Genomic DNA, 27,685 nt, shown 5'->3' with positions numbered 1-27,685 from the left:
AGCGAAGTTTTAGTCCACTTTAATTTTGAACAACTAAATTTATTTGCGTTATTTCTTTTTCTACGTTTGAAAATAATTATTACTTATATACTTAATACACAATTAGTTTATCGTACTCAAAGACCATATGTTGTTCGAAACACATTTAATTTTTAATTAATAGCTTGTCAACTTTTTACGATTTTAAGTCTATAATGAACTGGAGATTTTGTTTTTGAACAGTTGTAGATTTAACTTATAATAAGTCGTTGAGCCATAAAACATGGAAACAAATAATAAATATTTAGGCACTTTTTTTTACGATCGTTCCCTCTTGCTATTTTTTTAGTGTCGTGTCAATTCATTGATAGACCTGCGTTGGAACTAGGAAATCACAACATTCTTTGTTACGAATAGAGAGATTTGAAAATATTATAATATTATTTTACTGTTTACATTTGGTTGTAAAGCGTCTATTGAAAATAAAATTCCCTTTCGTAAGCGCAAACTTGGTTTAATTGGAAAAAAAAGTAAATAATCAGAATAATATTTACTTTTTCCTAGTCAATTGCGTTTTTCTTAATACTGCATATTATGACAAAAGGATATTTTAATGTGCGATAGTCGTATTTTGCATTATTTATAATAATACCTTACAAAATAATCATATATAATAATATTGATTGTTGTGTATAATTCCACAACTTTTAAACGCATTACATGCATTTCCGATTGTAACGAATTTCACATTTTTGAGCGTTAAATATTCATTAGATATTTTAATTGATTATTTTGAATTATTTATACTTTTGTGGTGACGATAAATAAAATTATTCTAGCTAGAAGCTGGTATTATTATAACGTTTTGGAGAATACTTTTTAGTTTTAGTTTTTAAAGCGGTATCGTTATGGGAAGGTAATTACTAATTTATAATTAGGTTACAGACAAGTAGGTGTGTTTATTTTTAATTTAAATCCACTTTGGTCTCTTAAAAACTCTTCCACATTATTATTATTAAAACACCCGTATTATATTATCCAATTAATTAATCCAACCACATCGTCGCTATGCAGTCGCACTATTCAGTATTCAAAAAATTATTTTTAAATAATATCAAGATCATTTAACTATATACAATTAAATTGTATCGTACTATTATGTTCGAATGATCCTATATATAGTATATAATATAATATTAACATCGTATTTTATATCTCATTATATTATGTTGTAAGGTTATGCATTTATTATAGTACCTATGCATTTTGTGTAAGAAGTTTTGTCATGGTAATTTTGTTTTTAAGTTATGTATTATAAAACCAGTTGTTACCTTATATATATAAATACAACTTCATTATTAACCATTTATGTAATTCTTAATTTCATACATATTTTGATTATATCCATCCGGAATCCTCTGATCAAATGTATTTGTTTCATATTTTCTATTCAATTGTCAAACATGAATTCGATTGGCTGTAGTGCACTTTACAGTTTATATCGTTTATTCATTTATTGGTTCTGTATATATATATCTCCTTCCTCATCTTTTCTGACTAACTTGACGTCTATACGTAGGTATACTACCCACGTTTATCTATTCTTATACATTTTGAATATGTATATTATAATATGCAATAATATATTGAATATCAGCAGAAGCTCTGTGCCACCCCCGTGATAATATTAAATGATCGAAAAACGTAAAAATGTAGGATTATGTTGATAAACAATGAAATTACAATAAAACTATTTGATAACACATCACAGTCTTCAGAATCGTGCATTAAAATAATCCATGATAATAAGTGTTATAAAACGAACATGTATATAGGTATAGAATTATAGAATAGAGTTTTATAGAAATATTGTATAGAGCATTATTTAATTATTGTCAGTCTCTACACTAAAATAATAATATACTTATATACACAATATATCTAATATTACCTATATTGTCTAAAAGTATTTCGATACATTTTATTTTCAATTTATTACTATTGAATAATTTATGAGTTATCGTAGTCTGTTCGTATAGTGCGTTGTATCTACTTATAATCGTGATGAAGTGTCGGGTCTTTAAACGAAGGTCGTTGTAATGTTATTATATTTATTATAAAAATTGCATTTTGGTAGGTTACATTTGTATAAAACCCCAACGTTAACGTATTTCGAAAATTTCTTCGACCCTTGTCGATTATTACTATTATATACGGCACCTGTAGACACGTTTCGATGGGATCGGTCGGTGGTGGCAGTGGCGTCGGCTGCAGAGAGCCAGTGATGGCGTTGGCTGTGGTGGGGTGATAAACTTGGCAACGTACGACTGACTACCTACCTACCTACCTGTGTGTATTTTTTCAGACAGAAAAGGAGGAGAACAACAAAGACGTATAATATATAAATGTGTGAGTGAGTGTACGTATATGATTGAAAAATCGCCCAAACACCACTGAAAGAAATTTGTCCGCACGCTCGTTTATATGCACATGATTATGCTCATAAGCACACTGCACACGCATATTTCTGTATACATTAATTTTTTACACCGCCACTATCGTTGTATTGGCTCTCGTCGCTCTCGTTATTAGTTTTATTGAATATTAGATAATAATATTCTTATAATATACCTTTTAAGTGATTTTTTTTTTCTTTCAAGCTTAAATGTATTTTTCTCATATATTTACATTTTCTTTACTTACACACACACACACACACACACACTCTTATATATACATATATATCTAATCTCGTCGGTTATGGTAATAATCTTCGGATTCCTTTCGTGCGGGCCATTAAATTTACATATTATTATTATTGCCCGGCAGGTCGTTTCACCGCTGCCAATCGCTGCCCAGCTTCAGCCGCCGTCGTTTTTGCGTGCGCATCCGTGAGAGAGTATAATATATGATATATATATATATATTATATATATAAATGTATATATATTTATATATAATATATTATACATATGTGTGTGTGTGTGTGTGTGTGTGTGTGTGTATATATACTATGCTATATACTCGGCCAGATACATTATCGACGACAGCGGCTTAAGACCGTTATATTAAACGCGATCGACCTTGGCCCGTGCGTTTAAAGAAAAAAAAAACAATTTTAATGTCAAATACGGATAACGACGATGGCGTTTCTTCTTTTCGGGTAGAAATCGAATAAGTGTTTTTTTTTATTCGTTTTCTACATGCATTCAATAATAATTATGTATGTAAAATAATAATAAAAACCACTCAGATTTTATTACTCCAGAGATTTGTTCTTTTTTAATTCGCACCTGTAGCTGTAGCTGCTGCCTTTTTTATACTCACGAAATGAAATACTTATTTTATGCTATATAATATAATTCAGTTTGGAATGTTTTTCTTTACACCAAATGTAATTGCATGTATAAAATATTTTATGCAAATAGGTTTCTTTTTTTTTTGTACGAATTATAACTTCTAAACATGTGGCTAACATACTACGCAGGACGAACGTCGAACAATATTTCAGTTAATCATATTTTCAACAACATGGTCATAATAAATAACTCGTTAAAACGAATTTTAGAACGAAAATAGTGTTTATTAAATACATTTACGATTTACCGAGTAAAAATATGTATGGAAATTAATATAATAAATAGATACCAGGAGGACATGTGCGAAATATTTACACTGTCCATGTGCTCATTATCTAAACATTAACACCTCAAAACCTTTTATAAACATATACACGTACATCATACACTATTATATTATAATGTCTATAACATCGTCAATTGACAACTATAATTTAATACGATTTAAATTTTAGTAAAATATTATTTCACAAAACTTCTTGATACTGAAGAATATATTAATATTATTTAAAACTATTTTTGATTTATTTAACGCACCATATTCGCCAGTCATGTAAACAAATTAAACAATTAGAGCAAGTAATATCTGTTCATTTGAACAACTAACTAATATTGAAAATTTAAATTGAATTTCACTGACATATCACTATGCTATTGATACCGTCAATCAATTCTTTGAAGGTACTCCGAAGGTTCATATCGATGACCAATTGTGTATTTACGATTACGTGCCTAAACAATGTGTTATATCTATATCTATGGGGAATATTAAGATTTACGTATAATGATGTTTAATTGATGTTGTTGTATGAATGGTATTAATCTCGGACAGTTATTGTATGACGTTGCTCTATTCCATATTATTATAACTAATGTCATAAACTGCTAAAGACTGTGCGCGTATGGGGATTTTATTATGGAAAAAAATGTAGTATAAATCCATTGTTTCTTTAATGGCTTCGGCCGTTTCAAATAACTCTAGTGTTTATTGCTTCTCAGCGTACAAAATTTCGTTTTTGAACTTGAAAGTCATAAAATATATTTTTGAGAACTATTAATTAAGGCGACGCACCCTAAAAAAAAGTATTTGTACCTGTAGTATTTTGGTAGTCGTCCTGGCGCCTATCATGTTTTGAGACTGTTACGGTCTAACGCGCGCAGATGCTTTCTGGCAATAAGAAACGAACGGCTAATAATAAAAAAACATATTCTATTGTATGTGAAAAAAATAACAATAATAAATAAAAAACAACCGCAAGTAATTGTATTATGCCGACATAGTACCTATTTATTTTTTCTTATACATTCTAAACCGATTTTTTTTTTACTTTCAAGTTAGTATTAAGTTGTTATAGGAAGTTAATATGTAATTCCTCAAATTTTCTGTTATTCTACTTTAGAACTATAAATTCATTAGTCGAATAGGACACAAACATCTAGGTATTTACTTCAAGAATAATTATTTTTTTCACTCAACGTTGAAATTCTAAGATGAAATTCTAATTGGTCGTGTATGCCATGGGAAAACTACCTATATTGATTTATTAAATTATACACACACGTAATTAATTTTAGCATTGAAATTTCTAAGTTTGATTAATTGACAAGAGATGGCATCTGTGTCTTATTGTTAATTTCAACACGGGACTTTACAAAGACACCATTATTATTCATAACTTCTAACAAAAAGAGAAAAACCCTACTATAACAAGACATTTCTTCTTTCCATAGCTTTATATTATTTCCTTAAATAATTATGATATGACAAATGAACTAACTCATACAGTGAAGTATATTATGCCTACTACGCTTGTTACAAAATAAGAACACTGTTAATTTATCAGATTACTTCACATTAAACTTTTTTCTCATATACGCCCGCCGCTGCAGCTGTTAACAGGTTAATAGATATGTTTTACGACAATTGCCGTAAAAAAACACATATAATATACTTAGGATTAATGTAGGTTTATATAAGAAGTAGTTGTTCGGAGAGAAATGTCGGTGATTGTCTTTTATCGAAATCACAATTCGTTTTGACCATTCGGTTGTGTACCCACTGTTCACCGGTTGGTGACTATTTCCACAGCAGCTGTCTACTGAATAAAATCATAACGAACGGTTGTCATCGCTGTGACTACACAACCTTTTATGGCAGTTTTCTCGATCTCGACAAGATTTATTGCTACAGGACAAACGCAACGTACCTATATATAATATATAATATTAATAATGCGTATTTTATTCGAGAGCCTATGGTAGAATGATAATATGTAATTAAATAGCTGCACAACGATACGGTATAAAAACGATATTTTAACTCCTTTATTGTTCTTTGGCTATTATTTTGAACAAAGACCTCACTCTATAACCCAGGCCTTAAGACAACATAGACGTATAACATAAAAATATCAGATCGCGATGGAAACTGTGCGGCGTCCCTAATAATAACAATAATATTAATGATTGTATCATAAACGTTACAGGCAATATGTGGAACGGAGCGGCCGATCGTACAGGAAACAGAGACTCGATGACTCAGTGATAGTTTCCGCAAAACAGCGGAAGAAACCGTCGTCAACGGCTTACCGACACGGCAGAACCTGAGCAGTACTTAGCTGTCTTAGCGACGGTGGTGTCACCGTGTACACACACCACATAACTGAGGGGATAGCCACATGTCATCCGCGGTGGACGGACAGCAACAACAACAGCCGCTGGCTGGTGGTTCGCCGCCTATGGCAGTGGTGTTGACGCAGCACTGCTGCAAAGAAGAATCATCGCCGGGCGTATCGCCACCGCACCCACAGACCGCCATGTCGCCGACGACCGTCCAAGACATGCCGCCCGAGAGCACGTCACCCGTGATGTTGGCCACCATGCAACCAGTGAGCGTGGACGAGTTCCAAGCATCCGATTACCACCATCAAAACCACCATCAGCAGCAGCAGCACCACCACCACCAACAGCAGCATCAGCAACATCAACAACAACACCATCACCAGCAGCAGCCGGACGATCCACTGGACCAGAAGACTGTCATTTACATACCGGGCACCGATCCGCAGCAGACCATCATCTACGATCCGCAGAACCCCGAAGGGTCGTTGCCGCCGGGTATCACGATCCAGCAAGATCCGGCCAACGGTTCAGCAGTGTCCGTGTTGGTCCAAGGGCAAGCCGGACACCATCAGTACCTGGGAGCGTCGGGTACCACCGTGTTGGTCATGCAGGAACTGGTCGACGACATGGGTCACATATTACACAGGTTAGTCCAGCAAGTTGATAAGCATTATATTAGTACCTAATACCTAGTATATAGTCTGGTATTAGGTTTTATGTTTCTGCGAGTAATTATATACCCTACCGGTCATATTATATAGGTTAGGCAAGTATTGTATTAGGGTACACCTAATAGAATGAGGTATCCTAGGTATCTTTTATTAAATTTAAATGTTTGTAGTATATCATTAATTCATAATTTATAATCATATATAATGTATTAATATATGTGTGTGTTACGGCAATGCCAAAAGTATCTAATGCCGGAGTAGCCGTGAGGTCGTTGAACGCGTCGCGCTCGCCAAACTAGCGTTGCGAGTATGTTGAACCGACGTTGCCGCCGCGTTCACAAATGTCAATCTCGCGTCAATCGTTTGAAAGTTCTCCATATAATAGTGATATAAATCGTCGCTAAAGTATAATATAGCTTGGCAAACGTCTTTAAGAGGACGGCCACCCGCATGTGTTATTATCTCTGTCTTACAAACGTGTACATCAATTTTATGTTTAACAGATCTAAAGATGTGTTTTTTTATCTATAATATTATAATTCATTGACTTATGTCTAAATTATTTATTGCATGTTTCTACTTGGCTTTTTACAATTTTTCAATTTGTATTCGATATATATGAGCATTTTTAAACTTTAATATTTTACACGCTCATATATAGCATTGAAATTGAAATATCGTAAAATTCCAACGAAATAACACAGATAATATTCTAAACTATATGTTTGAGAAAAGGTCAATTCACTGTAATAATATAACTGTCTATTGAAGATTGCTTCAGCTGAACGTAAATGTAAATTTGTTACATTGGACGTTTGTAAGACGGAGACAACACAACTTTCTCATAAAGTAAGGAAACAAATATTATATTATACTAAATTGTTGTGTTCGAAAAATGATTGCACGCAGCACTATATTCAGGTAAACTAGGATATACATGAATATCTACTGGACCACGTGAAAACAATAAAGATTTATCTTTTATACAGACCTTTTTCACTCGTTCACGTTTCTTCGGGTTTTGGTTTTGACATTTTATTGTAAATTACCATGTAGAAATGTTTTTAGCAGCGTTTTTTTAATTTCTGTCTTTCCTGGAGTGTCTACAAAGGAAGCGCGTTGTTAAATCAAAAGAGACGACATGCATCAGAATATCATTACAAATCGCTCAACACTAGATTCTTAAAGCAATCGAACACTTTTCGATCATCGATCAGTCGAAAATATAGCATTGGCTTAATTTTCAATATACTGTATACCTACATTCATCACTATAGATTTCGATCAGCAATCGAAATATAATAATAATATTATAATATGGCTATGTATATATGAATAATATGTGTAACGATCGCTCGTCCAATAGTAATTATTACAATAATACATAATATTATACTAATCAGCGTGTGCGTGCTGTAGTTCGCATGTGTGTGTGTGTGTGTGTGTTAAAAAGAATTAAGCGTAATCATTCCCAAGGTCGTTACTGCCGCTCATGAAAGTTCAACATAATATTCCTATATAAACTGTATGGCAATAAGGTGGCCGCGGCGGCAACAATATAATAGTATGTACGGACAACGAATCGCGCTTGTTACAATGTATTTATAAGTATATAATATATAACATATTGTTATATACACGTGGCACGCGCACGCGCATAGCGACAGCGCCTATTTATATTATAATATTAATGCTCGCGTATTTCTCCGTTGGACTTATAATATCATCCCTCCACCACCTCACTCTACAGCTTTAAGGTGTTTAATATTTCTCCGATATAATACAACATTCAATATATTTAACGATAATAAAAAATGTGTCTTAACGATTCGGATCAACATTTTCGTGATAATCTTATGAGTGTGAAATAAATACATACTCACACATATATTACACTTATAATAATACGTAGAGTTTCCGACATAAGTTTCGCTTTAATTCGAGTTTAATACAATGCCCGGGGAAATCTAGTGTTTTGTTAAATGCGCGGTCGATATATATATTCATAGGATATTTTGAAGTGTAGGTATAAACCAACACAATGGCTTGTACGCCGACGGTTGACAATGTATATAAATATATTATACCTACAGGGTACCAAAGATCCACGGCGATTATCATTCAAACGAAACACGCCGTCGGAATCGGATAGGCAGACGATAAAACGTTTTTTATTTTATTAATGATATTCGGTAATCGTAAAAAAAACGAACGCGTTCTCGCTCCAAGCTCGTCGAACGAAAAGGAAATCGGCTGATTGTAAATTTTCACTACGCACGTGCACAAACCGATGTTTACTTATACATGTTTGATGTATTTTAACTGTGTTACCCACTTCCAACCTTATCGATGGATGCAGTGGCGGCAACATTCGATCGGAACTTAACAGTTCGGTGCCGGTAATCAGATAACGCATTTATTTTTTATCGTGATTCGTATATTGATAACAGCGCGTGGGTACTAGGTTGCCGTGTCGTATACCTTCATAATATAATATATATACATTGAGTTAAGTGCACCTGCCGAAAACTACTTACCTGCAGCTCTCTACATAAATATAATATAGCAGCTGTCATTTTTCAACAAATATATTTACTCCCCCTGATAACGAATTGCTGATAAACATGTTCAAATAAAATATATCGATTATCATGCTGCAGAAGCTGTCATGACTTGCTAAATAATTTTCCCATGTTTAATAGTCTGATATACCTATCGACCTAAGTATCTATAAATGCATACCTCACGCACTGGTAATTTTATGTAATATATTTATTGTATTTGTTGATATATTTTTTACATTGAATTACAAGTAGGTGTCATATCTAGCTGATGGTTTTTCACAGGAATGTTAATTTTCGTAAATTAATTATCTTATTTTAGATAAATTATTCTGAAGTATATCTACAGAAATAATAATGTCTAGAACAATAATGATAAGTGACCTATACTTTCATCTATAACACTCTATGTAGTTATACCTGTAGAAAGCATTTGTTTTGGGAAATTGACTTCTAGTGAGGGTATATAATTATATTCTTGAAGATATTGATGTAATTATGATGACTAAGTGGCTCGATACAAAATAAGTAATGATGGTCTGTTCAAGCCTTCAAGGTGACGTCAAATATTATACTGATGGTTTTTTATTTTAGTCAGTTTAGGAGATGATGTAACGAGAACGACGGGTACCGAGTTGTCAGACAAAAAGGGTATAATATCATATTAGTAATTACTAAATCTAATTGATTATTTTCAAGCCTTAATTCGTAAAGCCTGTACCCACATGTACAGGTATAATTTGAAAGTATGTGATTTCTCATATATCTGCATAAAACAATAATATTTGTAATAAGTAATAACTAATAACGAGATATTTGACAATATGTTAGATAAAGGATAATGTTTGCTGTATATTATACATTGTACACAGCTATAAAAACGTTGACCAACTAAAAATAACTATGGAGATGGGTGTCGTAGCCGCGGTTATATTTTAAACAAGACCTGAACGAACGAGCATAGTCGTGATATTAAGGTTGACCTCAATTATATGGTAAACATTTTATAACGACATTGATCTTTCGTAGGCGGCTGCCAATGTATTTCGTATGAAATTATGCGCAGAAATCGTTGATGAATGTGTATATACAATATACATATTATAGAGATTGCAAGGTTACTTAATTGATCATCGAAAATACACGGAAGGGGGGGCTAACCTCACCCAGATGATCTGTAAAAATATATAAATTATGTTTTTGTATATTTTTGTTGAGAGTTCTCAAATGTTAAATATTACATACAACATTATTTACTCTATATACACGCTATAAACCTATTGCTAGAGCTTCGAGCGTTAAAGTCTCCCGATGACGGCGGCACTATATCATACGAATAAAAAGGTTTTCACGCCATCAACCCCATGCTGCAGTACTGTGGCATTACGTATTGTATATTAATTGTATACGACCGTTATATCATCAACCCTTAGCGATTAAAATCGTCTATTGTTTTTCGTTCATTCCCCTTGGGTGTAGCATGCAGAATTAACATCGCGTGTCAATATGATTAATACCTACTATATACCGCTAGCAACGTGGGTTTTTTTATTTTTAATCTCTCCTCGACCTTTACTAAACATTTCGTCTGTTACGCAAAACCCATGACAACTTGCAACAGCCCTACCAGCTATATCGTATTCTTGCAAGAACGATGTATACATACGATCATCGTTGCCAGACTTAGGTTCTCGTCGTAAATACAATATAATAATACATTTATATGCGTTTTTTTCTTCCCAAGCCAGTGCGACGACGAGGTCGTATTTATTCGGTCGTCGTCGCACGCGCATTGTCCAATGTTCTATTGTGTTTTAAATTAATATATGTGTAGATAAGCATGGTTTCGATATAATCACAATAATGCGTGCACTCCGCCGGTGCGATATCTGTTATCGATTAAATCGTTTTTCTTTCGAACACGGCATCACGTAAAATGTATAATTATTGTTCCCTTGAAACACTTATGATGCGCCCATATGACATTCAGATATATACTATATAGTACATATATCTACTTTATTGTAATTAGGTATATTATTATGTGTGTTGCAAAAACCTTGGCCGATTGTGTTGATAATGAAATTAATATTTTCGTCAGTTTTTTTGTTTATAATATTAATATAATATTATTATAATGTGAACAACATGACCATCGTCGTTTGTTTGTGCGTTTAGAACAATAGCTGTGTATAATAATCATTACGAATCCCCTGAAATACTTGGACTGGCGCCGTTAAGACTGCGCTCCCGATACGTGATGCTATAGGTGACAGGTATGCCGGAGTCGAATGAAGGGCCCAGACGGGAAGTCTCCCACCCACCATAGTCCTATATCATATTGACAAATGAAGCCGATAGAATAATGTAACATTTTGTTGCGTTCAAATAATATGACGAGTTGTATAATGATATGCTGTGTCGTCCGCGTGATTAAAATGTAATATTATCACGGCGGGTCCCTCGTCACGATCAATTTGGCAGCATAAATCGTACACGTTTTTGTCGTGTTCGCGCCAATCGCCAGAAGAAGGGGACTTATGCAGCGTGTATATTATTATCGTCCCATAGACATATTATTGCATATTTTATTACCTTGACATTGACAAATCGAATTTTTACACCGATGTGCCGTTATATAGGTGTATGTGCGATGTACTTGATCGCCTAGGACGGGCGGCCGTCCCTATATTATAATACGTATTATCATCGGTCGTCGATAATATAATATTACAATATAGTTGAGACTTGCGGTCGAAGTATCCCGCGAACAGTCGACTAACTATGATTACTATTTAATAATATACTTATGTCTAAAATTTATAATATTATATTTATACAATATAGGTAAGTGTTGGATTTTTGTTTATATTTTGAAAATCGTTAATTGTGTATATTATACGTACGATGCGATTCAAGCGTAGTATTGAATATTTGTATACGTGAACGAGTAGACGACGAGCGAATAAGAATTTATCTCCGACGCGGGGTTGTTGGTCACGAACCGCGTGGTTTGTTAACCGGCGTCTAATCGCTGCATGTGCGCAACCAGCCGGCCGTATGTGCACAATGGCGACACGACTTTATAATAATAATAATATGTAATATTATTACGACTAGAACATTTTGGGAACCCCTCTGCGTGTTGCGCTGCAGTCCAGTGGGTCTCAGAATCCATGGCAATGGGCAATTAATAAATCCCCCGGTGGCCCCATCGGTCCCACTTGAAGATTCTTCGCCGTCGTCGAACATTCGTGACCGCTGCGGCGCTGCTATAAAAATTTCATGTACAAGGTCGCCGTCGACGAGGATCGACGCTGCGTACATTATTTTTAAAAGCGCGAAAATCAAAAACGTTTTGTTCTCACATTTCCATAAGCATACACGTCCTCGTAGTTTTGCAGTGATTTTATTTATACTGTACGAGTCGCGCCGACATAACAAAAACATTCGCCAACCATATTGTACCACGTCATCGTGTATATATATAGAATATAGATATATTATACTTAAACTTAAAGTGGTATTTAACGGCTATAATTTTTGCAAATTCAATTGAACGTCGTATTACATATAACTCGACGGTGGACAAACAAAATATACCGTAACTATATATACGTTTACAAATACATTCCGATCGCATATTTCCACATTAACTACAATAATCATAATTCCTTACAAAGAAATCTACTAGTCATCAGCATCATCATCATCAACGTCGTCATCTGATGCGTGTATTTAATATATACTGGAAATCGTTATTTTATTAATCACCGCACACCATATTGCTGTCACATATATACTGAACACTATATATATGTGTAATATAAATTTCTTGTTTCGAACAGAAAATACCTTCGAGTAGATGTTGTGCTGCCGCTCTTTAGCCAACCGTTTTTGTTCAGTGTCGTTGACGCGTTTAATTATTTCAAAAGTCGTCAAGATTAATCAAAACACGCGCGTCTTACTATATATTATATAACATATTGAACGCATTTGGAACGGTAACGTTGTTTTAGGTACAAGGTTATAAATCTACTATATTATAGTGTGTGACTTCGAGTGCTAAAAATATAATAAAATTACTGTACAATTGTAATTTCACTCAGTATATCTGTATAATTTCGTAGATTGTATATAAAACTTTATCTTTATTTTCGTCATTGCGCCGCGTACAACAAAGGAAAAAATTTGCATGTCGCATCCTTATATTATAATGATATTATTATATTAAGCATTGGTATTCCGTTCTTTTGTGCTGTGTGGGGTGCCTAAACGGTCAAATGCACTTGTTATAGTTGCTTCTATAATAATATGATGTACAATTTTAAACAGAAATCGTATTTCAAAACCTGCAAAGATACGAGACCAACGTAGGTATGGTTTACAATATTCTATTATATTAGACGTGCCAGAAAAAAAATGACGAATTTCGGAGAAATGGTTATTATAATATATATATTTTATTTAAACCAATACAATATGGGGTATATGCCTACAGTCACGATGTGCGTATTATAATACGTATTGCAGTGAGGTCATATTATGATGTGATGGTGGATTCGGAGAAATATACGAAAATATACATAAGGCGCCGCAATGTGAATTATTTTATTTTACAACCTATTGTACAACAAATATTGCTGCGTTATAATATACACGTGTATGGGTTTTGCATTATTATTTTTTGTTTTTATCGTGTTCGTCACGACCGTTGTTGGTTGAAATGATGATGTGAAATATTACCGAACATTGCAGCGCGGGGGCCAACGATCTCCAGCGATAATATCGTATAAATATACAATGATAATAATATATTATATAGGTATATGTGTATACAATAATGATGATAATAATAACAATAATAGTAATAATAATAATAATGGTAATTATTATTATTATTTTAAACGCGTGTGTATAATATTCTCGAATGGCTTATGTATCATTTCCACCGAAACTGTTTCGCCTACGCCGCCAACGACGACATGATGTAAATTCTTGGGTATATAGACATATAGGTAGTATTATATATACGGTCCATTGTGGTGACTCGGCGGGATGGTGGACGGAAGGGGGCAGGCAGGACCACGCCTGGTTTAAAAGTATGTCCGCGTTTTAAAAATATATTTATAGCAGACATAACACCATAATAATAATAATAGTAATAACCATATCTCGATTGTTCTCGCGCACTCTAATACGCGCCTTTTATTCGGTGGCGGTGATTTAACACTAGGAGCGAATAAAAAACCGTTTCAAAAATACTGAAACACATAATTTATACAATAAAATACGCGTACCTATACCTAATATATAATTATAATGTATGGTCGTATGGATATTATATGCCATATGCGTGTATGCTGCGTATACGTCATAATATACCTATACTGTTGCAGGTATGGCGCAATGGAAACGCTTTATTATTATTATATTATAATTTTTTGTTTTTAATATTTCTAATAATTTTTCTGTTTTGTGAAAGTGGCCGACGGTGCGCGCGTATGGAAATGCGTCCGTCGCACGTACCTAATATATCCACGTGTTATACCTATATATGTATGCGGCGATTTAGTTCACGGAGGAGATACATCCGCCGCCAACCCGATAACAACATAGAATATAATATATACCAACGATCGAAATACTTTCTCTGTAATATACGCGCGTATGTGTAGTGTATAATATGTTGTGCACCGGATCATTGGGGAATATTATTATAACGACACTGCTGCACCACTCTCGGTTTAAACGCAAAACACCTCATTTCCCCGCGAGTCGTTTTCGCTTCTATCGTAACGTTCGAGTCTCCGTGACGTCTCGTTTAATTTATATTTGTGTGTGTGTGTGTGTCGTACAATTTATTATATTTAAATATATAATATAAGTATATAACACGTATATGTTATGCGTTATATATTATTATTATCATGTATGAACAGAAAATGAGGTGGTCGCGGGCCATAAATTTTCTCAGCTTCTGTCACGAACGTTAAGACCCCAAGATGCATATAATATGTATATTGTATAGTGTGCGGTGCCACATTTTGCACACTCCGCGTTTCCACTCATGTACGCCGCGTATATATAATAAATATTATATTATACGATAGCCTACGAAATCCGAACCTTTTCGTAGAGAAATTTTCGATGTGTCTCGCTCGTTGGTAACGCGATCCTAGAACCACAATACGTATATCCACCGAATAGTTTTACCCATATTATACTATACTATAATATTATATTCGCCGCCACCACCTTCACCCACGCTCATACTGCCGGTTTTCATCGAGTTTCGCGTGTTTGACAGATGACCTATATGTATTTGATTACGAGTTTATAAGTCGTATAATCCTAATATCCTATAGTGTGTATTATAATGTACTTTAAACGTGCTATTATCATCATTATTATGTTATATTATGGTCGTTGTCGTCATTACTCGTAACCATAGTTGCAGTACACACGGATAATAATACGAGCAATTAACTGCGACTTGCAGTCACGCTGTTAATTGCTCGTATTATAATATATTATACGATATACCTTACCTATATCTCGCGGATCGTGAGACTTTCGTATCTAGCGATAAAATATCGTATTATAGTTATTATATTATTATTACAATAAAATTGAATTATAAACCGTTTGGAAACTGGTGTGCATTGGCATAAAGTATACTTTATTAAAGTATATTTTTTTGTGGACGACCCGCATAAACCGTGCTTATATAATAATTTATTTGCGCATGAAATCAAAACGTATAACCCACGTGTAGCATTGCGGTCACCCCGCATACGTACGACCTATCTATGTGGTACGGATTAATCACGTAAGTTCATCGAGCAAAAATATGCGTTCTCAATTTGCCCACGAGTCCAATGCCGCCGCCGGGTCGAAACGAAATAATAACGACATTGTATCCGCCCGACTCATTGATAATATTATAATAACAACAACCATATAGATAGTCATAACCTCGGGACGTAATAACATTATATTATATGAATAGATAGTATTATAGGGATATAATATACGCAAAGCCCTAAAAAAATGAGTTTAAAACAATAATAATTGTCGGTTAGGAAAGGATCGTTTGTACAGATTTGGGATAGAGATCGGAAAGCTTGGTGGCACCGCCATCACCCCCCCCCCCCCCACAAACACACGCAAACATACCCCGGAGGGTTCCCGGCGTGCATCGGTTTCACGATAACGACGGTTTACGTTACACCGCGGCTGCCCGAGGGGTTACCGTCGACGATGACGAAGACAAGGCGGCGGCGGCGAACATATAATCGCTCGCACAGCAACGACAAAAAAAACAATGAATGTATCTTTCGGGTTATTATATTATTATTATTTTCGTTCAACCGATTATCGATCATATATTATTTATATATACGGGTATAATGGGTAATATACGCACACGCGTTTTCTGCTCACAGTATAATATTATATTAAAATAGACGTGTGTGTGTGCCTGACTGGTGTATAGAACAATGGCCACAATCAGATGGCGGTGAAAAATAGAAATAATAAAATGGTCGTATGAAAAACTAAAGACACGACTTATTAATTTGCGGAATCTGCGTAAAACTGATACTTATAAGTTATAATATGTATTGTAATATACTTTTACGAACTTCGGCGGAGGGGCACACAAACGGGTCCGGGACGGTAGAGACAGCGACGACAACGACCTACTTTCGGACCGTTACAGGACTGACGCAGTTCGTAGTTCCGTACATGGATAAAACGATTTGACGTAGATAACAAGTATTTTCCTAAATGTGTGTGTAATGTATATGTGTTAGGTAGAGTTCGAGCGTGACGTTAAAAAGTTAAACACTTTATACCCAAAACTGATGTTATAATATAATATACTTTATAATTTATTTGTCGTACATAGTCCTGAAAAACAATGCGTTTGGTACATTTCAGATTTGTATCCATTAGTTTTCCTGTTTAAACTACAGGTATCAGACATAAGTACCTACGTCGCTGTTTCTATATCTACGACATGCCATTTTCTTTCTAGATTAAATTACACTACCATAATAAACGCGTGGGTGATGTTAAGTGTTGACGGTTTGAGGCAAACCATACAATTAGATTGTAAAATGTTTATCACCGTCGTTATTTATGTGTGATGTTTAAAAAAAAACTATAACTATTAATATAATAAGTTTACTATAGGTCGTAAACTCATAACATAATATAATATAAAATAATAATATTATATACGATAATTGTTTTTTTTATCGATAGATTTCCATCGTAAATTCAAATCAAAGCTGATAATGTAGATTTTTCCGCAAATAACTAATATGCAATTTCTATTTCATCACGTGAAATTCTAACAGGAATTTATTTATAGTTACCTACGCGGGTAATATAATGCTGTCTTTGGCTCGGTTAAAAATTCGATTCCAACTTTACCTGTTATCCATATATTTGACTCTCTTATGAGGATGACATTTTGGATTTTCGAAACGGAACGAGTAGTGTATAACCTACAATCACTTGAGTCGCGATTCTTGAACAAAAACGTATTTAAAATTGTTAAAAAAAATGGTTATCGAGTGCAAATTTATTTACACGTGGGAGACTACGACACCTATCTGAATATAATACGTTTTTATGCCATATTGTCGTATACAGCAATAATACCTAAAGTCGGATGTAATTCATAATAACGGAATGATAATCTACTAATTACATTATGACACAAATATTATATTATTATGGTTTATTGGTTTGGAAATTCTCAGTGCATGCTCCGCTGCGTTTTTCCGATTATACAAGAAAACATGACAATTGCCATTTTAATTTTTATATAATATATTTAATATTTATTATTTATGTGAACGGATTTTTTTCCATACATATATATTGTGACCGTGTGTGCAAAATAGGACGTCATCAAATACACGTGTAATACGTCTTTCCCTTATATACAACATGTATAATATGATGTTAGACATGCGTTCAGTGTACACTGTACATATTATATACCTAAAACATAATATGTACACTCGTGTATACTGCAGCGGGTAGTTTTCGGACTACACGACTTTTAGTTTCTTACGACGAGGACCGACAAAACGTAACACATTATAAACATAAATACCTAACCTAGGTATATTGTTATATATTTTATAATATGTACGCACGCTTACATATAATATATAGCAACCGGTTTTCCACCCGGCGCGCATTGTTGTAAATTCTCGTGCAACAGATAGAGTCATCTTTTTCCAAACGGGATAAAAAATAGTCCTCGTCGACTTTTTTGACGTCCGCATTGGACACGGGCAGTACATTATATTTGAGCGGATTTTTTTCCTCTCCAAAGTTTTTTCCTTTCATTTCTTTTTATATATGTAAAATGTACATCATGCAATACACATATGTGTATATATATACATACACAATCTTCCCGAGTCTTTGTAACGCAGACCATAACTCATGCCATTTTTTTCTACTACGATAAATTATAATCCCAACATTCACGGATTTATATAAATAATGATGATAAAAAAATATTTCTCCCTCTCCGTGTATCTACATTTATATTTATGTTCTTCTTCTGCCTTTCCGCCTTTCCGTTTCTTATACGCTGCACAAGCTGTAATAAACATCTATAATACATACCTATGTATTTATAATATATACATTATACGTACATGAAACTCTACCTGTATATTTTTTTTTTGCTTCTTACCGATACTATAATTTTAGATACCTATACGGCTAAATATAATATCACCTGCTGTTAAATTTGCTGCAGTTTATAAAGATGTAATATTTAGTGATAATCACTTCATTCTAAATTCACGTTATAATTAACTATACTCTGTTCAAGTTAAGAAACGTAGTCGACGGCCGACTTGCGCGCAGGGGCGTGGCATTATTACACAGCAGGTATATAGATAATCGACTGGGTGGGGGGACAAACAGGTGTTCCCCGACTGCGATCCGACGAAATCTAGTCGCCGCCGACTACGTTTCTTAACTCGGACAGAGTATAGTAGTCTTTGCATTATTTGATATAATAAATTATGTAATAATATGTATTATAGAGTTTGCTATAACGTCTATGACATTACGGAAAATGTTGTCAATCCCCACTTTCAAAAAATATTAATATACTCCCCTTACATCACGGTTCCTTACTGCTTACAATTCGGTTGGACGGCCTTAATGAAGAGGTTTTTTTGTCACGTGGGACGCGTATAATATGGGAAACGCCATCGATGATCTCATTATCGGACGTCCCACAGTGTATAATTATGGTAAAATCTATGTACTCGCTGTCGTTTTCTCAATACCACGCGGCATACAATTTTCGTGATTTATTTTGGAATCCTACACTTTTGTAACTGTAAAGCGAATATCGTATTTACGTTAAAAATTATAATTGACTGTATAGTTGGAATATTTTGTAAACTGTATACATTATAAAGATTTAATTTTTGTTGAACGAAAATTATAGCATTTAAAACCAATGGTTACATGCAACCGGTGACCATTACAAGAATCTGTAATGTTTATAATGTGAATGAATGAATAGGTAAGTGTATAATATTATAAATACATATATAGGGTCATAGAGATTTAGATTTAGATTTTGGTATTTGGCTATCCATCGCGTGTTGTAAATATTTTTTTGCAAATAATAGCGAATCGGTGGCCTCGAACCAGAGATTCTGATAACGCCTTAAACAAATATTATAATAAAGATCGGCATTGAGGACCATTCATTTCGTTAAAAAACTATTATAATATCATATTTTGTGGCATTTATGCAATACGCTATAAAGTATCTGAAACAGGACTAAATTGAACCTTTAAACTACCGAGAAATTGTTGGTGTGCCACGTAAAATGTAAACAATAATAAGAAATACTTAGGTATGATAATTTTAACGTATTACTCATACATAATAACTATTAAGTAACTATTCGCTATACATTTTATTATATTTTATTCGCAAAATGTTGAAAATTTAATTATGGTTTATTATAAAACCAATAACATTTCTCCAAGGTTTTGCATGACTGTATATACCTGCAGGGGTGGTAAACCGCGGCTTGTGTCTTATTTTTTTCACTAATATAATAACACGTATTATTCCTTTTTCTGTTCTTCGTATTATTTTTCATTATAATGTGCGGCTCGCAACTTTTATCGTTGGGCGCTGGTCACCCCTGATTTATATACACTAAACAGTCACACAGAAACTTGACGAAATGTTATTGGTTTTATAATAATTATACATTGTCATTACAGGAAAATAGTTAAGTCACATCAATTGGAACATTGCTTATAGCCCGTATACACTGTCTATATATCATGTAATTTGAGTCAATCCGTCGATTGATTTTTTTTTAATTGGGCCGGTGAAAGTTTTACAACTCCGGCTACTGAGCCAGTCATAGTAGGTATCTCCCTTATCAACGTTTGCCAAATAAACTTATTGGAAAAAGTAATCAAAATATATTTACGAGTTAAGGACAGTAAAAACTATATAATTAATAAATAAATAAATAATGACTTATTATTTTCGACATTCGATTCTTACATAATATATATCTATAAAATATGTAAACAAAATAATTGTACACGAATAAATGTGTATAGGTGTATGAATAATTATAGCATAGTTTCATGATATTATGTTAAAATATCTTAACCCATATCTTTTCTAATTAATATTTATGAGCTTAGTCTAGATTAATGAGGGATATATTAGATAACATATAATTTGTATATACAATTAATGTAGGTATACCAATTTCACTTGGCAAACAAACTAGCATACACCCTAGGGTGAACTCCCATGTTCTCCCAAGTTTCGCCTAAATACGCATGTATTACGTATTTAAATAAACAAAAATTACCAAGACATAGCACTAAATTTAGCTGAACGTATACAAAACAGTTATCGACGAGGTTATTGATATATTGTTGGAGTGGTTAAAAATAGTACTAATATTATGTTAAAGGCATTTAATTTAGGTGAATTCATTAAAATATGTTAGGAAGTGTATAATAATATGAGAGATAATAATAATAACGTGTTGTTCGGGCAAATTTATAAATTACACCTCAAGAGCACTCGTTTCGTATACTGCGGCTATACCGTCTATCTGCACATCGTCATCCAACTGTATGTATCAAAGCTCTTCATCTATTTCTCATTAAATACATATATTATATTAGTCTTTTCATGTAGTTAATAATACGATCTCGTAGAGAATTCGGATTAGAATATGATTATATATTTTAATTTCACCAATATTAAAACAATAACTTCTACTGACAGTCGACATCATATTATTATTATATACCTATTTGTTGATTTTTATCAGAAAAATGTTAACAATATTTAGTAGGTACTTAAGTTTTTATTCGATAAAGCGTGTACCTTCGTTCCAATATTCCATATTTACATGTATATACAGTTGCGCAAGAGACGGTAGATATATATCAATCATTTTTGAGACGATTCATATGTATATTTCTTGTTGACTAACCGAAAAAACACAAGAACGCACGTTAACTTCACGTCCTTATAATAATAATCATTGTAATTTATAACATATAGTAATAGTATAGCAAATCTGAAATCCGTAAGCGTTATAAGTTATAACATAGCGGTCGCGTTTTGACAACGGTGGCCTAAATGTATATTATTATTGCTGCAGTTTATAATACCACGTGTGTGATATGTATATTATGTATAGGCGACAGATGCCTCGGGTGGCATCTGTATTCTACAGATAGAGTTTTTGTGTTGTATATAATAATATTATAATATACATCGATATCGGACCGAATAGACTACAAATCAGTGCTAATTGAACGACGGAATATAGGTACATCACGACGGTGACTCGTGTATATTATTATACTTGTGTATGCGTATGTGTTATAGACGGAAAGTTTTAATTCTTACGTGTTATATCTATTATATACTATTGTTAGGTATATGCTTCAATGCTTCATGCCTACGTGTTGTCAGTCTTATATAGATGTCTCGCAGACAATTAGATTTAATTACAATTATTAAGTGTTATATTCGCGTGTTTGGTATATTATAAGTGCATGGTATATTTAGGTATGTATTATAGCCTACTGTGTATATTAGAGAAATAGACGCAGTACTGAGTGGTGGCCGAGGATCTAGAAAAGTTTCTTATTTTATCGAGCTGCTCTCATTTCTTTTTAACTACGATCGAATTTGACACTTAGTTGTAATAAAATATCATTATTTTTTTCATTAACAAACTCTGTGTGAAGTATACCCTATTACCGTATTATATTAAAATACGAGTTTTTACAAACATATTTCACGCTTATATATTTATATGAAAAAATATTCAAATGCATAGTGTACATAACTATTTAACAACTACGATGAGAAGTGTTGGTGCATAGGCGGCGCGGCGGTTTGTCCTACCTCAACTTGGGTTGTCTTCATGCGACGTTTGTATTAAGCATCTATTTTGTTTTTGGAGATGATTTCGCGCCGGCGCTACAGGAACAAAAAGAAACTCGCAGTCAATTAACCTCCGTCGACGATAACAACAATGACCGCAGTGTTTACGACGAACGCCCTCGCGCTCGTGATGTCTGCGCGCGCTTGTTCAATGTGTTTACGCATAGTACTCGGGTAGTGTATTATAATAATAGCTTGTTGCGGTATTATCGACCGTGACTTGACCGAAACGTCGTTTCGATGACGAGACGCCATCGCGGCGGTTAAAATATGTATTACGTAATCGCGTGAAAACCGTTTGTGGCAGTACCTACATAATATATATGTATGTATAATAATATATACTAATATACTATATTGCTATATAGTAGGAGTATACTTGGGATGAAAAATCCAGATTCTCCTCCCTCCCTCACCACAACACGCACACTTGTAATGGTGGGTACACGATTTTTTCGTCATACTTAATTGTGATGGTTTTTTTAAAAATTAGCCAAAGTCAACGACGTTCTATTTGTGTGATAGACAAACGCTATTTCATACTATACAATACCAAAGGTGACATTAATTATGAAAATAATTAACTTGAGTTGGTGAAGTTGAATCAACGTTAAGAACGTTAAGCTACAAGTTAATAGTTTTCAAACAATTTAAGTATTATTGAAGTTAATATCGATAAAATTAACAACTTACTAAATTGTTTTTAAATATCACCAAGTTCATTCATTTAAATTCATTACAATTGCGCACTTTATACATTTTTTTAAAATAAGAACTAAATTTTTTTGTTAAAAATTAATTTTATAATATTCTTTCTTATGTGTAGGCAATCTGTAAATTGTAATAGTTAAGGCAATTCACATCATGTTAACTAAATTATTAAATTAAAAAATATAATTATTTGTTCATATTTACATTTAAAAGCGTTGTATATTTGTAACTATATATATACAGACACGCAGTGATTAAATAAGTATAAGTTAATTAATTATATTTAACCAAAGTTGTAGATTTTTATAAACATGATTTTTTTCAAAACAACTGGAATAAGTTATGTTGTGTCAATAAATAACAACTACTTTTTTGACAAGTTATTAAGTTAATTAGAAAATTAACTAACAAGTTGATACCGACCTTTATACAATTCAATTAATAGTGAAGACAGTAATGACACCGTTGCTCTGTGTGTAAAATAATTATAATATTTCGGTAAATACGAATTCGAAGCGAAGAATCGTGAAAAACAGTATAGATATCTATACAATACCATTCATTATTCATAATAACAACAATATGAATTGTGCGCGCACGGCGCCACATCATAATACTGTAATATAGGTTGTTGGCTGCCGACACACTACACTGACACACAGACAATAATACGTCAGTGCATAATAACAGTGCAATTGTGCGTCACTTGGTCGTCCTGATAAACGTGTTGGTGCATTATGATTATGGCGGTGGCAGTACGCGTGTACTAGAGTGCCTTGTGAAGGTAAACTTGTTGCGGGCAGCCCATCGCGCGCCCGGACTAGACCGCGGCATCGGTGGTGGTCACTAGCAACAGGTATTCGCCGACGCTATTGTCATCGTTGAATCCGCGCCCTTGTGGCGGTCGCCGCCGCGTGGGTGGCTGACCCGCGATATCGCGCTCGTATATTTGACCCGATCCCGAGGGCGGTTTATTACAGGTGCCGCCAAACCGGCTCAGTCACTTCATCAACGACCGCGCTCTCGTTATAATAATAATAATATTATCATACTTCCTCGTTCCGGTGCACTTTAATGCAGCCGAAGCTATTGTATCTATTAGGTAAATACACTACTCGATGTCGTTAAAAGAGTTTTACGGTTTATCGCACAAAAAATAAATTATACTTTGAGCGAGTTCTCAAACTGATGGGTGGGCATCATATGACAAGAGAAACGAAGAGCAAATATGTATCTCTCAGCACTAGTATTCACTATACACTTATATTTATGTAATTTGTGCGATCGATTAACAATGAATCTAAATCCAAACGAAATAAAGAAAATAGTAAATAGAACAGATAATAATAGATTTTTTTTTTAATGTTATAATATTTAACACAATATCATACGACCTTATATTTAAGTTATAATTTATAACAATATTCATGGGCAATGCTTGTGACAAACTTTAAAGTTTTTATTTTTAGTGAAGCGTGAACCAAACAAGTTTAGGGATCGATGTAGTAGTACCTAAAGGCTAAAGGTATATACAATAATTTACCTGTTGACACAGATAGTAAATGGTATGTTATATGCATATAGACCTAAAAACTATGGTTATATGCATTGGAATTTTCGATGCAAGGAATGTAAGAAATCATCAGATCCTGTGACTGCGGTGACATAATCTAAAACTCGAGGTTGCACGTGTCTCGTGAAATAGGGCATTATTTATTATATTAATATAATGTTTTAAGGACCCTTGACGATTATGCCGGCGTCGTGTGGCACGTGTACGGCAAAATATGAATAATATAGTAAAGTATGAGGAAACACATGTGTACAATATAATAATAATGTGGGAATTACGTTATTTTTTATAGGTCTATACTCAATACTATTTGTAATATAAAATATTAAAGTATACGTACGTCTGAAGAAGATTGTAAACAATAATTACTATTACGCTAGGTATATTAATTGCTAATAACGACGACGATCGTGTGTGTATGTGTGTGTGTGTGTGTGTGTGTGTGGGTCTCACGTAGTTATTCGCCGTCTCCGGCGTATAATATTTTACCTATGAACCCCGCCTAAAACATAATCCTTTAGCATAAATCCAAGGATTGCGCGCAATTTCGACAGCCCCATTATACGTATCACGTCATTATAATATATAATACTATTATGCGTTTTTTTACATACACGTGCGGAAAAATAACAAATTCTGTGTACAATAATATGAATGTATATCGTTTTGCAATACGATAATATATCAGCTATAAAACAGCACTATCGTGTAGTATTAAGACTATTTATCATGCGATATTCAACCGCAATCGCGACGACCGTGCATATTTTGTTGTCCGTTTTCATTAAATTATAATTATGCATTACTTGCATGCGTACATGCATCCCATAAATGTACAATTTGATAGTCAATGTTTAATATTAAACAACAAATATATAATAATATGAATACAGATAAATATACGATAATGTACCAATAAGCGCCACGAGAGTTATACTAAATTATCGCTCACAGAAATCGCACATTTTATATTATTCCCCTATCCGGGACGCGCTATATAGACGTGTTCAAATAATGATTAGCCGTTAACTATTCATAACTAGCTTTCAAAAACGTTCTGATAACTGTTTGACTCTCTGAGCTTTTCGACGCTTAAATTTACCCGTTTTCCCGACCGTTTTGTTACTATTTTTCGTTTCGTCTTTATCCCGAGAATCGTAAAAAATAATGGCCATACTGCGGCGCCGCACCTTTAAACACTATATTATATGCAACATAATATGTAATACACATAATATATAAATTTATTCTTCACAACTCCGCTGCGTCACACGTGTATACTGCAGAAAGAAAAAAAAAACGTGCTATTATTTTTGCGCACGCACAGATCAAACGAACTGAAAGATTTACGTTTTCCTCCTCCAATCCCGGTGCAGCGCATATTACGTATATTTATATTTTCTCTGTCCGGTGTCGATTCATTATGACGTGTTGTGCGTAAATATATGTACGTGTTATTATGCTTACGCGAAAATAAAAATCCCCAATAGTGTTTATTCACGAAATAATGTAATATTTTTTTCTCAATACCTAATAATTAATGTTATATTAATTAATTTATAATCATTAATAACTATAATAAGTAATACCCATGTTTTCTTTTACGTCGTTTCAACAATGGCCGATGTAAAATATTATTATATATTTTAATATGTTGTGCAATGATGGCATTTTATATTTTGGTCTATATCATTATAATATGTACCTATATGGCTGTATAGTATATAAACGTTAAACACGCAGTGGTATAATACATACGAACTATTATAATATTATGTTTTATATACGTTCCTATGTATATATTATAATATGTCATGTTTCATGTCGGCGCCGAGATATAATTTAGGTTTAGGCTCGTGATTTATGTAAATTGCTTTTGTTTAACCACTTAAATGATTCTTGGGCGCCACTATATGTAAATAGGTGAGTGACCCAATCGCATGATTGTAATTTGTATTCGTCCGTACATGAATTGAGGTGGAAGTGGTCTGAGGTCATCTATAAAATAAACTTTGGGGTTCTATAGTTTTTATGTATGAAATTAAAAATACGTCGAAATTATTTTATTACCAATCGATAGTAATTTGTTACTTTTGTATCGCTAGATATTTTTTTAATATTTTGTTCGAGATCGATATAATATAATCTTTACCTATCTGCTATCATTTTAAAATGTATTTAGATATTATAATAATTCTTATTTCCAATCAAATAAATTGGTTGTTTTATAGCTTTATTATAATAGTATAAAAATTACATATTAAAACTTCTTTTCAAAGCAAAAACGCATAGTTTTTACAGCACGGTGTTCAGTAGAAAGATAAGATATGTATAACCAGCTTTACTTATATATTAAAATACAAAAAAACATAAAATCATGACATATTAAATATTTTGTATAATAATATGAATGACATATGATTTTTTTTTTTTATATTATTTTTTTAAAAGGATAAATAACGTATATCCTGTATTCCTGCATGCCCCTGGAACCTGGCACTAATCACGTACACAAGTATGCCTTTTCATAGATCGCGTGTATGACCTTATATAAATAAATATATTTCAATAACAATAATAATAATAATATGACGTACATCACATGCTAATACTTGCGTGAACGGAACGTCACTTGATCGTTCGCTGCTCGCGTACCGTTATTAATGCGCCGGCGCGGAGGGTAAAAGGTTAAGGCGTTTCGC

General features: G+C 33.5%; 1 protein-coding gene across 7 annotated transcripts in view; it reads left to right on the top strand.

The window, feature by feature from the left end:
- The window catches only part of LOC100164591 (protein grainyhead), a 104,969-nt gene that overhangs the window by 3,758 nt on the left and 73,526 nt on the right, over positions 1–27,685 (top strand). For all 7 annotated transcript variants that reach the window (XR_003839114.1, XM_029487916.1, XM_029487917.1 and 4 more), the window contains exon 2: positions 5,825–6,606. Coding sequence is in view for 6 of the 7 variants with exons in the window: in XM_029487916.1 (XP_029343776.1) it covers positions 6,017–6,606 (590 nt within the window). In the remaining variant the exon portion in view is untranslated. The remainder of the gene's footprint in view (positions 1–5,824; positions 6,607–27,685) is intronic.

This window comes from Acyrthosiphon pisum, chromosome A1, assembly GCF_005508785.2.
Source record: "Acyrthosiphon pisum isolate AL4f chromosome A1, pea_aphid_22Mar2018_4r6ur, whole genome shotgun sequence".
NCBI lineage: Eukaryota > Metazoa > Arthropoda > Insecta > Hemiptera > Aphididae > Acyrthosiphon > Acyrthosiphon pisum.
This window is presented reverse-complemented; position numbering and strand designations above follow the sequence as displayed.